This window comes from Salvia hispanica, chromosome 5 (genome assembly GCF_023119035.1).
Source record: "Salvia hispanica cultivar TCC Black 2014 chromosome 5, UniMelb_Shisp_WGS_1.0, whole genome shotgun sequence".
Taxonomy (NCBI): Eukaryota; Viridiplantae; Streptophyta; class Magnoliopsida; order Lamiales; family Lamiaceae; genus Salvia; species Salvia hispanica.
Genome location: NC_062969.1, coordinates 11713074 through 11726773, shown reverse-complemented (window position 1 = coordinate 11726773; position 13700 = coordinate 11713074). Strand labels below are relative to the sequence as shown.

The window sequence follows — 13700 nt, the reverse complement described above, 5'->3', positions numbered from 1 at the left end:
GTTCAATATCATTTTAAGGAAAATAGCTGACAATTACAAATTGATGCACGTTTGAGATTTGGGAGGTGTGATTTCCACAATTTTAGTCATATTTGTTTATTATTGTGGTTTTTATTTAAATATAATCTGATGATGCATGTCCAATATTATATAGCAATATGTGTATTATTACAATACATAATATTACATCATCATATGATTATCAAAATATCATCACAGTAGTATGTCAACATTTTTTTGGGAGCGTAATTTTCAAGGTAACACAATATCATCGTAATATAATACCTGAAATCATTATATGGTCATCAGAATATAAATATATTATATCGTGTAATATGGACTATTAATACTACAAACTAAAAAGCGTTAGAGATTTGAGAAGGTGATTTTCGCGACACATGTGCTTACCCATTAACAACACTTTCATTTTGTGATAATATTGTTTGATAATGTGATATTGTTGTGAATTCCGATCAAATGTGTGACATATAGAATATCATTATATAGTGTGTCGTTCTAACATAACACAATATCATCACAATAAATGTATCAGCATTAAAAATAAAAACCAAACATATATTATTAAAAAAATTGAATCTTAATTAAGGAATTAATAAACTGCACACTTAAATGTCCTTTTAATAGAGAATTAATGAGAAAATATTGGTACGTCATAAATAAAACTGTTAAATCAAAAGGTGGATATTGGTTCTTAATTCTTGATCACAATACTATATTCATAATCAATTCTCCTACATCTCATATTCGACTAAGACCAAAGAGGAATTAAAATATGGAACAATTAACGACATATGACAATCAAATTTGATTAGTTATTATCAATAAAGTTAATTATACCAATTAATTTAACGATCAATTAAGATAATCTCTTGATTCTTGTGAGATTTGGCGTGGTTCGCTTAATTAAACTTAAAAAGTTACAATGATGTACGTATTCATCAAGGTCATGATGCTATAAATTTTTTATAGAGTTGTAGTGATGTACGTACACATCAACGTTCTAATGCTATAGATTTCTTACAGAGTTATATAGTGACGTACGTACTCGTCCAGTATAGATTTGATGTATGCATAGATTCAAATTATTCAATCCTAATAACAATTTAGATATTTAAATCTAAAAAATTAATTTAGCAAATAAGTCACCCAAACATTGAAATATGATAAAGCCACCCACACTGTTTATTTAGTTTAAATAGTGCTTATTTAGTGTTTATAATTAGTAAAATACAATGCGTAGAAATATGATAAAACTAATTTAACAAATAAGTCATCCAAACAATTCGAACTCAATTTAATAGTAGCACTTGACTCAAACTGTAGTCATAATAAAAAAATATGTATACATATTTAATTTTATTGCATAATATATTAGAAAAATGGTTTAGTTTTAAAAATTTAGTGTAGTAGGAGTAGTATTTATTAATACTACAAACACATAAAAGTGCTTCAATAGTTAAAAAAATTCAACAGTAAATATTCCTTCACAGTATTGAATCATGGCGGCAACGAGCTCAATTTTACCGTGAATACGCACGGCAAATCGGGCATGAAGAGCACGAAATCAGCCACCGCTCTATGCACTGCACTTGTCCAGAATCCCAATTGCGAACTCCGACAAGCAAATCGCGCACTCCTCCGCCGCCATCCCCTCCGAGTAAATCAAAGACTGGAACTTGCACATGTGTTTGATGGCGAAGTTGATCCCCAGACCGCAGATTAGGGTGCAGAAGAGGAAGACGACGACCAAGGCCGTGTTTGCCTTGGAGTACGGCTGCCATTGGCAATTCTCGACATCGCATTTAGTAATCTTCTCTCTCGATTTGGTTTCTGAGTTGGCTCTTCTAGCTGAACTGCTAGTACTGTTTTTTTCCGTACTACTCTGTTGTTGTATCTGAATTTTGGGAATAGAGTGTGTGTGAAATTTGTGATGAATTATAGAGATGCTGATTTATTATACTACTTCAAATTTAAACGCATTATCCTCTTATCACGAAGATAATGATTGATTTGATCCATTAGTGCCACGTATTCGTATTTGAATTTATCTTGAAAGAGAAGAGATGTGTTTTAAGTTTTAACACTAAAAATCTTTGTTTTTTTTTTTTGTGTTACAAATAATTTGAACATCAAGTAGAGGGACCAAATAAGCTCATAGTATTATCTTTTCATCTGATCAATATTTAGTGGGGTCTATCTTCATAATTTAAAAAAGAGTCATCATCATGTTTAGGAAACTTCTTTGACCCTTACTTCATGTTTAGTGGGGTTTATGAAATATGTGACTCTAGTAATTTGTCGTATCAGCTCATCTATTATCGTTTTGAAAGAGTTTTTGTTTGGCTTTATTAGTGCCCAGGTGTATATCTTGGTTTAATTTTAAGTGTTAGCTATAAATAAGGTACTGTATGATAGGACTGTGTGTCGTTTTTAGTGATAAACTGAATAGTAGTTTCGTGTTGGATAAATGATAGTACATTGAAGTTCAATATTGGACTGTATCATAACCCAAAATAATAAACAAATAAAACAAAGAACGAACTTGCATAAATTCAAGTCTCTAATAATCTCATCAATTTTTGTACACCTTATGGAACTCGGAAATATAAAATCACTGCTGTTTTGGGTAGTTTGTCACTCTTGTGACCCTTGCTAAGCTAAGCGATTGGATCAACTTTGACATTATCAAAAAAGGGTCCACACATATGACCAAAAACACCATCTTACTATCTTAGTATGATCAAATGGATTCCACAAGCAAACTGAACATTCACACTTTTCTTGCCTGAGAAAGCTTCCGCGGTCATCATCTCGTGGCATCTGTTCTTAGCGTCTCTAATTGTGAAAGTGAGGCCGTACCATTTCTTTTCAACCGTGCTAATAATTTGTGCTATTGCTGTTTCTCTGCCTCCATTCTTAGTTCTTGACCGCATAAGCACAGAGTAGCTAACGATATAGACTTGCAAAACGAGCTTTGAAGCCTAATCTGGTGTTAGTTTTAGGGGCAGCCTGTCCTCTTTATAGGGATGGATTGAGGAGAGAACCACAGGTTAGTTCTTGTATCCTGGGATTGTGGAATGTGACCTTCACAGTGCTGATTCTTGATGGAAGGCTGAGCACTATATCATTTGCTTGTAGGAAAGAAATGCCTGTAGCCTTGAAAGCAGCTCTGCCCTGCACAGATAGCATGCCTGTGAATCGGCCTAAGATGAAGAATGTTGTCTAGATGCTTCAAGAGATCGAGCAAGATTAGAGCTCATTCTCAACCAGAGAAGAGGGCTTTCTCTCTTTGATGTCAAGAACACAGTGTGCAAGAACAATCCCTTCAACAGATTGATGGATTTTAGGATTGGCATCAAGAATTTTCATTGAATTGGAGCTCTGATGTTTTATAGCTAGATGGGGAGGGGGTTATTAGGAAGATACATATGCAGCATAATGTATTCCAGAATTTCTCTTACTTTATCAAATGTACATTAAAATCTATTGCATTCTAAAAGTGTTTAGTAATTTTTAGGATAGTTTTTGGTAAATGATTGAAAAATAATTGTTTTTAGTAAATGATTGAAAAAATAATTTTAATCGAGATTTTATCCCAATTGTTTTAAAACTAGTATAACTAAAATATAATTGCTTGTGCAAGTTTGCAAATAATAGTCGTAGTTAAACCACAGTGCTAAGAGTATTTGAAATCACCTGCCTCAAAAGCATGATCAATGATCAAATAATCATAACCATCTCTTTCAATGGTGAGACAAATTCCAAAAATATGTCAAGCATACAGAACTTATTTGAAAAAACTCAACAGAATAAAGTGGAGAGATCTACACTCAACCAATTAGCAGAATTCCAACACGAGATTCACTCTGCAAATTGTATTATGTCATGTTTAAGCACAAGAGGTCTAAATCATGGGTGCACAGAGAAAGGACTGCATTTACTCGTTGAGGGAGGCTTTGACGATGAAGTTCTGGCTGCTGATGGGGTTCATCACCACTGGGGGACCGGCAGTTCGCGGCCACGCTCTAAACTTTTTTTCAGTTGCCAGCTCCCATTCTTTGTTCGAAACTGTTGAAGGAGTACTACCTAAGGTCGAAACGCCGTTCGTTATTGAACCACCAGAGACAGTTACGAAGAACTGAATTAAAACTGAAGTACATACCTCCAAAAATCTTCTTGTCAGAAATCAAATAGTCACACACATATGCAATACCAAGGGATCCAACAAAAGCAGAAAAGATAGCTTTGCCTGACATTTTCAACTCCCAAAGCTGCAAGTTACATTATGTAAGAAGATGTATAATTTATACTAAAATGAATATATAGTTGAAGCTATATGAAGATTGACATAAATGAATTGAAGGGAGAATTTCAACTGCGTGCATTCTAGATGAACATGAACTCAAAATCATCAAAGTTGATGTTACAAATCTAAAAACCTAAATGGCTTACATAATAAAACAAATATGTAACAAGAGATTAGATGCTCATTTCTGAAGCAACCAACCCACATAAACCCTCAGACAAGAACGCGGATAGAAGATTTGAGTTGGAAACCATTTTATGTTTTCTAGATGGCCTGAAATTTTTATAGGGCCATAGACTTTCTCGGTAAAACAGACTTACACATGATCATAAGCCAGTGATCAGAAATACTTCTTTGAATTATTGTGTTTTGAATTGAAACTCAACCAAGCTTACAAGATACATGCTGTAGGGAAAATATCTAGTACAAAACACTAATTCAGAGTCCAAAATATCTAGTACAAAGTTGAAGAAATTATAGAGAAACGTGTCTACTACGTAATATTCACAGTGGACGTGTAGGGAAAACATGCGTCTAAACGACGACATAGCTACCCATCCATGAGGCATGAACTCTAGAAACTCTCCATTCTGTATAAACAGTTGGAAAGTAGGAACATTTCAATGACTTTCCATCTTCATAAGTTGAATCAGAGCATACAAATATTCCCAATTCTTGAAAATTAGCAAATCTAGTGGGAAATTCGAATTGAAACACATCAGGCAGTCTTTTTCTTCACACAAATTGGCCATATTATTAGCAGCTATTTCCCTAAAGCCAATAACCCGTCCCTGGTATTACCATACAATACGAGAAAACAATAGCGATACCCCAATCCAGCACACAAAACCCTAATCTCAATCAAAATTATCATAAACCAGCTCTAAGTTCATAAATCTTACTACAACATACTATAAAATAATCAAATTGAAGCAAGATGCAAACACCGAAATCTCAGTAACAAAAAAATTTCATTAAAAACCTAATTTCTGGATCAAGATTATTCACAAAAAAAAAGAGAAAGAAATGAACGACCGCGGCCACAGGAGAGAGATCTTACGCGAGAAACTCGGCAGATTTGCGGAGACGTAAATCTTTGAGGTGGGATTGGAAAATGAGGAACCGATTTTTGACTTAAATCATTCCATATATATATCCCTAGAGGAATTAGGGAAACCCAAACGACAACGTTTCACGATGTATTAGAATTTTGAAATGACCTATTATAGGAGTAATATAGGAGTAATATTATGGAGTATAAGATACTCATAAAACAAGAAGTACATACTATTTTATATACTTAAATATATACTATTTGGGTTACAATCAATGTCAAACTAATTTTTAGAGCCGAACTATTGAACTCGTCATTGTTAGTTTGTTTTAGATCATTGTAAGACATTGATGGCTTGTTTTAGGTCATTTTTAGTTTGTTATAGGTCATTTTATAAAATCTGAATTTAAAAAATATGAATGTCATTTTTAGATCATTTTATATCATACTTACTATCATGGCCTAAAACATATTTAGAATGACCTTCATATTATCTAAAAATAACCTCCGGGTGATTATGCAATAAAATTGAGTTTTATTACATCATCCTTTCGCTTTTGTAAATTATACTACTACAGTTATTGATGGTCTTATGATCCAAATACTAAATTTACTTTTACAAGTTTCAAATTTACAAACCATTTCACATATTTTATGAAAATAGATTTTTCTCATGCAACAAAATAATAAGATTGCGCTATCTAATTCAAACATGTATGCAATGGACGGTAAATTACACCAAAAATATTGCAGCACTTTTTTCTTCTTCGCATTTGCACTAGTTATAACACAATGTATAGAAAAAAAATGAATAGATATATACTTTCTCGTCACAATAAATGAAAAAAATAATAGTGAAAGATTCTAAAGGAAAAAATGAGCTTTGATTTTGTACATGAGAAGGGTCTAAACTATAGGACAAAAAACTAGTAAAGCCTCACACATCACATGATCTTGCTAAATATCCACACTTTTGTGAGAAAGAGGCCATCGATCTTCACACTCCTGTGCCACCATTATGCCGATCTCCGGTCAAGCCGATCGTAGTCGTCTCATTGAAAGCAATGCGATCGAAGATACGTTGCTGCATCGCGTGTTTCACTAAGCCCGTTTTGGTCATAGAACCCTAAGTTTGTTTCTGGCTTATCAACATCCGGCGGCTTTCAAGAAGTTGTCGTAAGGGCTCGAAGATGGTAGCCGGAACGAGACGGGATTGTTCTGATACTCAGTCGCGCATAGCACCGGAGGTCCGCCCAATATCTTGTTACCATTTTCACCCTGCAAATTTCCAGTAAAGACGATATCAGAAGGGAAGACAGACCGGTGAAAGGCTAATGTGTTTTCGAGCAATCAACCCCTACTCGCTCGACTTGACTCACTAACGCCCCTAGTTGGGGTAATACGGACATGTTTTCGTTAGGGTATGACGTAGAGACGTACCTTGGAGACACCGGTGTGTGATTTGTCTCCTCCGGTAGCAGCAGCTCCAGCTGCAGCATTTTTCGAAGCTATGGTCAACAAAGTCATCTTCTGTTGCTTTCCCTGCTGAAGAGACTCGCAATGTTTAGCCACGTCTCTGTATGATGTCTCAGAACCCGTGCTCACGGACATTCTTCCCACATGGTGCGCCGTCTCCAAAATCTGCAAAGCAACAGGCACGACTCAAAATGCATCCATGGTTTCTAAATGAGACGCACGGCTCAGCAGCCAGCAAACTTACGGATTGCAGAAGTTGATCGACACTGAGAAGATTGGGTAACTCAACAGTCAGCTTCGAATTGGGTGGACCGTTGCTTTCGTTGGGATCATGATGACCATCGTCGTCCATTCCAAAACCCGAGATGCCCTGCACGTAGGAGGGCGGTTAGCTGCCAGAGACAACGAAAAACGTGAGAATTCTGACAGAAGTAGTTTTACCTTAACGTTGCTCTCGCGTCCATGTTCCGCATTGTCATTGTACATTTGGCCGCTGCCAAGCGAACACATTTCATCCGGCACGAAATTCTGGACCAGCTGCTCCGCTATGGTAGCCTCCTCGTACTGCAGGCAAACAGCATCAGAGACGAAAACGTCAAGAACGACAAAGCCCTTTCACAATCAGACAACAAGGTTACCTCGAGTACGTTCTCTAGATTTCTAACAATAACAGAAACCAGGGATTGTTTAGTTAGCTCGCCACTGATCTTGATTTCTGAAAGACACCTTACAGCGGCGGTGTTGTCTTCTTTCGATCCATAGACATTTTGTTTTTCTAATCCGGCATCACTTATCTGCAGCTTTGAATCTTCAACTAAACACAAAAATGGATCAACCTGATACAAAATGAAAAAAAGATCGAATTTGAATGTGGACTTTTACAGTATAGACACCACATAAGAAAACTCTGTTAATGAGATCTGGAGACGATTGCCATACCACTTTATCGGAGATTGCAGCCTTGACAACTGGGATGAGGGGAAGAATGTTATAGACCTTCGCTGAGAAGATAATCATGGAAGACGACAGCACATACAGTGATCTCCGACGTGATGCTGGAAGAGTGCCTGAAATCGAATATATTTATTTGGAACTGGCCTTTGCTAATAGTAGTGGAATGATAGTCGGTTGCAAATATAGAGTCAATGTGAAAAATAAACATTTCGCGAGCAATATTTATACAAATTCATGTCTGAAATTTGAATCTGAACATTGCTTAGTAGGAGTACCTCCTTGTAGAGAAACGGCCCTCAATGTAAAAGCAAGTTGGAAACTATGAATTAGAGCATCACGATAAGAGGTCTGCGATGAAACATAAAGACATTAGCCATTAACAAACAAATCATGCAGAAGGAGAAGTTGTTAATCTTATGGAACAGGAAACTCAATTTTATTGTGATAAAATATGTACTCATTGTGATCATTTGGCACAAATACATACTTTCTCTTGTAAAGATAATATTCTACTTCAATTCAAAACACCAAAATATAATAGTAATGTGTCCATCAAGAAAATGATAAAAGTATTTACCTTAGCTCGAGAAAACAACAAAATCAAGCTGTATGTGTGAGCAATAGCTTCATAGTTTTCAGGCATGTTTTCAGGAGATATAGATTGTGCCCAAATTGATGAAAGCAAGAGTGTTATTTGGTGGCTGCTCAGTCTAAGACGAACCGCATCCTGAAACAGAAAACGAGATAAACGTATAGGCAATAATTGTATAGAATCTGAATTAAAGTATTAATTGATGACAGTCCAAACCTAGACATTTAGAAGCGATACTAAATAACAAAATGGAAGACCTACCGCTTCTTTAGTCGAGTTGTTTCCATTATCACCATCTTGTGCCGGTGAGCTTCTCAAGCTATATACCCGGCTATATGTCGATTTAATTCTATTCATTACTCCACCTTGCTCGCTTCCGTTTAACTCTGTGTAATTCTCCCTGGAAGGAGTCATTTGGTTTTGCAACTTCTGGAACAATGCAGCAGACGAAGAAAACACGGAGACAGTTCTCGATAGCGACCTCGAGAGGTCAACCTTAGAGGAATCAGAAGATGGCTGAGGACAGACAGACGACGGCACAAGTACAACAGCGAAGACCTGATGAGCTCCAATTCGCGTCTGGTGATCGGGATGGAGCATAGCTGGAAGTAGCTGATGAAACAAAGTTTCTGGGAAAGCCTAATGATAGAAAAATGGTCAATTAAAAGCTTTTGGAGGAGAGAGAGGGACGAGGGAGGGAGGGAGAGGGAGAGAGAGAGAGAGAGAGAGAGAGATCTATAGGGCCTTGCCTTGTTTTTGTACAATACATTTGGTAAAGATGCTATAATCTGAGCGGTTCGATAGACAGCAGAAATAGTCGTTCTCGCTATTACAGTAATGCTCGAGATGTTCTCTAGCATAGAAGCCATTACATCGAGGATTTGACCAGCATCTCCGACCTATTAACAAGTGCAACCATAAGTATTATTCTTCATTTTTTGTCTATTATAAATCCACGACAAAGGTAGGATAGGCAACCTTTGATGTCAATTCGGTGAGACATTCATCAACGACTTGATGAAATCTCTGGTTCCACTTGATAACTTTATCTCCGAGATTTGCATCATCAAGTGAATAATGTATACTCTTCCGTAAATGCCTCATCATGTCACTTACAGCACTGACTATAGGTACAGATGACTGCTTCTTTGTCAGTCGAGCAAGAGCAGTGACAACCTCAACTACGTCGAGCTGCATATCGGGCTGCTTGAGGACGTTTTTATGGTCAAGATGCTTGACTAATATCGATAGCAAAAGATGTGTGCTCCCTGCACAAGCAAAGGAATAAGATAATAAGTCCGAGCATTGTAATCAGTTTAATCAAGCAGACAAAACGAAAACAGATATCCGTAGGGAGAAAAGTTCCCTATAAACCTGACCAGAATCATCCATCAGAAGCTGCATGTCTTTGAGAACAGGAAAAGCAATCCCGCCTTGGACGGGCCACAGATTTCCGCTATCAAAATACCGAAACAAAGACTCTAGAACACGACGCATGGTGGTTGCTTCTTTCCCGAGATTGGCCATATTTTGAAGGCACACCCTAGACCAAAACTGCGGGCTTTTGGCAACCTCTCTGTGTAAATCAAGATACAGTTTACACACATGCTCAGCTGCTAATAATAATAAGCAAATAAAAAGAAAGAAAAAAAGAAAATGATCCAAGAGATTACGCAGCCACGTTAAGTTGTCCTTTTTCATTTATAATGATTCTCCAAGAAGGAACCTTTGTTGAAGCTTCAGAAGTAGAGACATATCCCTCGGCTTTATTGGCTTCTTGCACCAAACCATTTTGCTCAGAACCACTGCACTCCTTACTTTGACCTTTGTAATTCTCCAAGACTACTGAAACAATCTGAAGAACTGGACAGTTAAAAACTTAAAAGTGATACTGCTTCAGCCAAGAGTAGAATGCTACGATGGCAGATGTAATATGCAGCATCAAATGAGGGGATACGGATAAGCTTACATTATCAAATTCAACTGAAATATGTGAGTTTTCGCCCATGAACCAAACCTGTAGAAGACAAATGCAAAAGTAGATGAGCCGGATAAATCCAATTGAAAATATAGGAGAAACAATAAAGACCTGATCCCTGAGAAATACATGTAAGAGATTTAAACTGGCCATCATTAAGCTTTCAAGAAACAATCAATGGATGCAGCGAAGTTAAAAAGAATATTAGTATAAACAAACTAGAAATTTTAGGACCATACAGGTTCACGCCAAATTCAACTCAAATACATCCGACAAGTAATGAATTCCAAACACAAACCATAGCAGATAGAGCTTGCAGCCCAGATGCTCGTAAATGTTCTGTCCCCTCATCATCTCCCACTTCTTGAGCTACGTGGCAGAGCTTTGGAATTAGTCCTTCGAGATTAAACATATATGTTCCATCTTTCTGGAAAGCACGCAAGAGTAAGTAGAGTCAGCCTTATTCAATAAATGAAACAAAATTCAAGGAGTTATGCAGAGGCTTATGCAAAAACTAAGAACCAAACAACAGTACCAACCTGGTTGTTTACAAAATCAAAGAGAGATTCACATCCGATAATTAAGACTCCATCTTGGCTCGTCTGATCCAGCAAGGCGAACATGACACTCAATAGACTATTTGCAAACAAAGGCCTGCCACAAAAATGGGTGTTTTTTTATTGATAGAGGTTCCCCAAAATGGACGAAGTCTAGAAAATACCCGAGGTAGACACAAAAAACTAAATATTGCCAACAAGAAAACTACAAAGGCAAAGCAATAAAATGCAGTGGGCATACATTTGGTCCTTGCAAGATAACAATAACTTCCGGTAGATCAGCATAACAATCTTCACAAATCGGTAGTTTTCATTCCTTAATTCCTTGTAGAATTTCTGTTCGAGGGAGTCTGCTATCTATCATTTCAAGATAAAACAAAACCATTGATTAGAGATTCGACGCAAACTATATCTATATGTAAGTTAGCTTCAGCAAGAGAAAAGAAAATATTCCATTAGCAAACTCCACATACTATAACTTTCAAAAAATACAAGATAAGATTCCCATATGAGTATACTATAGTGACAGCAACTTACATAACCAAATCAATACCTTGGGAATGCGTAAAGGATTTTTTGAAGCATAGTCACATAATTTCCCAATCTTCCTCTCATTCACTTCTTCATCCTATAAAGCAAACCGAAGAAAAGGTTCCAGAGTTACGTCACCTTAGAAGAAGCGTTGCTCAAATCCACATATCATATCCACTAGTTACAGATAGAATCCTTCTTCACGAACCAAATTTTCATCTCACATTTTCTTTCGAAAACCAATTCGAATCCAATCATGATCAATCAGTTGATCAATCACATCTATACAACACCATTGCATCCCAAAATTGATTCATGCACATCATATGACTCACAAAACTCACCTGAGAGCGGGGGAAAATATCCGATATCAAGTGCTTGTACCTCTTGACCGGCTGCCTGGACCTCGTACGCAATGCGGGGCAGAAGAAGCAAAGGTTGTCACAAGCTGGCAACACTTGCCTTGAGATAACCCCGGAAACAACAGTCATTTTGTTCTCACCAACACAAAAAAAAAGGAGTCTAATCCTTTCCCTTTCTCCCTCAAATTTACGCTCTCCTTCCCTTCTCTACCTCAACAAAAATATAGAAGGGAAAGGAAAGCTAGAGGTATCAAAATCGATCAGGCAATTCCTGCATTCAAATTAACGCCTAACTCAAATACCAAGAGAAAAATCCCAATCAGCCCATTTCAAAATGCAGAGGAATCAATTGCTCGAGAAACTGGGAATAATTCAGCAATTGCTGATCGAAAACTAAATAAATATAATTAAATGAAAAGTTAGCGAAAAAAGATGGGAATATTTTGAACATCCCTTTATTCGTATCTGTTGTTGATATGAATAAAAGGAAGTTTTCGTAACTTTACCTTGGGAAGAATTTCTGTAAAGAGCAGTCCAGAAGGCTGGTGATCCATCAAAGATTGCCAACAATGTAGCGAATTTCAAGCATTTTCCAGTAAATCATGCCACCCAACCTCTCTCTTTCTATATATACTAAAATAATTGGAAATTTTGGCGATTGAGAACGTGGATTCATGACATGGGAAATTATGAATATTTTGTAATCTCTCAGCTCCAATAGTTTTTATTTAAAATGGAAAATAATAATTAATGATTGAATGCGAATTTGTAATACCGCTACTCGCACTACCTGCATTATTGTGTGTTTGTGCTTGGCAGGTACTTAGAGCATCTCCAATGCCGGCTAGCCGATTCGCGCCGCTAGCCGAGTTTTCTCTCTCTCTAACTTTACGTACAAGAAGCATCGTATTCGGGTGAGTAGCGCGTGGTGGTAGCGGTGGTGGTAGTGGTGGGGATGCTGGGAGTACGAACGGAGGATGAGCGAGGGCTATGGAGGCCTACATGAACCGCGAGGATGGAGCGGTACATGCGTAAGGTGGAACAGCAGGCGATACCTCGCCCTCCATGGGTTATCCACCGCCGAGCAGTGATTGATCGGGATCACGTAGCTGCACATCAGCGGCTGTATGACTACTTTTCAGAGAACCGCGGTTTCCCGCAAACATGTTCCGGCGGCGTTTTAGAATGCGCGGGGAGTTGTTTATGCGTATCGTTGGTGCTTTAGAGCGTCGATATCTGTGTTTCCGCTTCAGGCACGATGCGGTTGGCAGACCCGGCCACACCCCTATTCAAAAGTGCACGGCGGCAATCAGGCAGTTGGCCTATGGAGGCGCGGCGGACATGTGGGATGAGTACCTCCACATCGGTGAGTCGACAGCCCTGGAATGTCTGAAGTATTTCTGTGAGGGCGTGATGAACATTTTTCAGTGAGCAGTACCTTCGAAGCCCTACTCACGAAGATTGTCGGGGGTTGATGCTTGAGATGCACGAGGAGAAGCATGGGTTCTCCGGGATGTTGGGCAACATAGATTGTATACATTGAGAGTGGAAGAACTGTCCGACTGTCGCCAACGGCAACTAGCACGATATGAGCTACTACTTTGGCGGATGGGATATACCATAGGTGGCCTGTCTTTGTGAAGACGATCAGGCACGCAAGTGATGAAAGGAAGGCCTACTTTGCGGAACGACGGGAGTCGGCGCGCAAGGACGTGGAGCGCGCATTTGGTGTGCTCCAGTCTCGATGGGCGGCAATTAAGGGTCCAACGCGTTTGTGAGATTTCAGATGCGTTTCCCAAATAATGTACGCCTGCATTATCCTGCACAACATGATCGTCGAAGACGAAGGCGTACAACTGACTAGTTGGG

The 13700-nt window shown here is 38.0% G+C and overlaps 3 protein-coding genes across 6 annotated transcripts in view; all 3 read right to left on the bottom strand.

Annotated features, from left to right (window-relative positions):
* Nucleotides 1-2546: 2546 nt before the first annotated feature.
* LOC125189165 lies at nt 2547-5517 on the bottom strand. 4 transcript variants are annotated; one of them, XM_048086415.1, is made up of 4 exons: nt 5388-5517; nt 4184-4292; nt 3963-4107; nt 2547-3212 (listed from the first exon to the last, which is right to left on the bottom strand). In XM_048086415.1, exons 2-4 carry the CDS (start codon nt 4275-4277, stop codon nt 3146-3148), a joined length of 306 nt encoding a protein of 101 aa, XP_047942372.1. In that variant the 5' UTR covers nt 4278-4292; nt 5388-5517; the 3' UTR covers nt 2547-3145. The 4 variants fall into 4 exon arrangements, with proteins under 4 accessions (XP_047942372.1, XP_047942373.1, XP_047942371.1 ...); XM_048086416.1 differs by having other exon boundaries at nt 2547-3195; XM_048086414.1 differs by having other exon boundaries at nt 2547-3190.
* Nucleotides 5518-6219: 702 nt separating this feature from the next.
* Nucleotides 6220-12479, bottom strand: LOC125186737 (protein SEMI-ROLLED LEAF 2-like). Its single transcript, XM_048083181.1, has 20 exons — nt 12338-12479; nt 11814-12102; nt 11492-11566; nt 11180-11295; nt 10921-11035; nt 10680-10808; nt 10373-10420; nt 10077-10258; nt 9783-9979; nt 9382-9671; nt 9153-9302; nt 8665-9042; nt 8389-8538; nt 8087-8159; nt 7797-7924; nt 7496-7693; nt 7299-7421; nt 7102-7227; nt 6822-7022; nt 6220-6659 (listed from the first exon to the last, which is right to left on the bottom strand). The coding sequence occupies exons 2-20, from the start codon at nt 11958-11960 to the stop codon at nt 6528-6530; spliced, it is 2958 nt and encodes a 985-aa protein (XP_047939138.1). The 5' UTR covers nt 11961-12102; nt 12338-12479; the 3' UTR covers nt 6220-6527.
* Nucleotides 12480-13140: 661 nt separating this feature from the next.
* LOC125189425 (protein SEMI-ROLLED LEAF 2-like) overlaps nt 13141-13700 on the bottom strand; it is a 2055-nt gene continuing 1495 nt past the window's right edge. Inside the window, exon 5 of the mRNA XM_048086705.1 lies at nt 13141-13393. Coding sequence (XP_047942662.1) covers nt 13141-13393 — 253 coding nt within the window. The remainder of the gene's footprint in view (nt 13394-13700) is intronic.

What these genes read in the sequence shown, in the direction of transcription:
- LOC125186737 (XM_048083181.1), bottom strand. Translation starts at nt 11,960, where the DNA reads ATGACTGTTGTTTCCGGGGTTATCTCAAGGCAAGTGTTGCCAGCTTGT. An exon ending in TGTTGTTTTCTCGAGCTAAG is followed by an intron (nt 8,160 to 8,388) that starts GTAAATACTTTT and finishes GTTTCATCGCAG; the next exon opens with ACCTCTTATCGTGATGCTCT. An exon ending in ATCTAGAGAACGTACTCGAG is followed by an intron (nt 7,422 to 7,495) that starts GTAACCTTGTTG and finishes GTTTGCCTGCAG; the next exon opens with TACGAGGAGGCTACCATAGC.
- LOC125189165 (XM_048086414.1), bottom strand. Translation starts at nt 4,277, where the DNA reads ATGTCAGGCAAAGCTATCTTTTCTGCTTTTGTTGGATCCCTTGGTATT. An exon ending in TGACAAGAAGATTTTTGGAG is followed by an intron (nt 4,108 to 4,183) that starts GTATGTACTTCA and finishes TTTCGACCTTAG; the next exon opens with GTAGTACTCCTTCAACAGTT. An exon ending in GTCAAAGCCTCCCTCAACGA is followed by an intron (nt 3,191 to 3,962) that starts GTAAATGCAGTC and finishes TGTGCAGGGCAG; the next exon opens with AGCTGCTTTCAAGGCTACAG.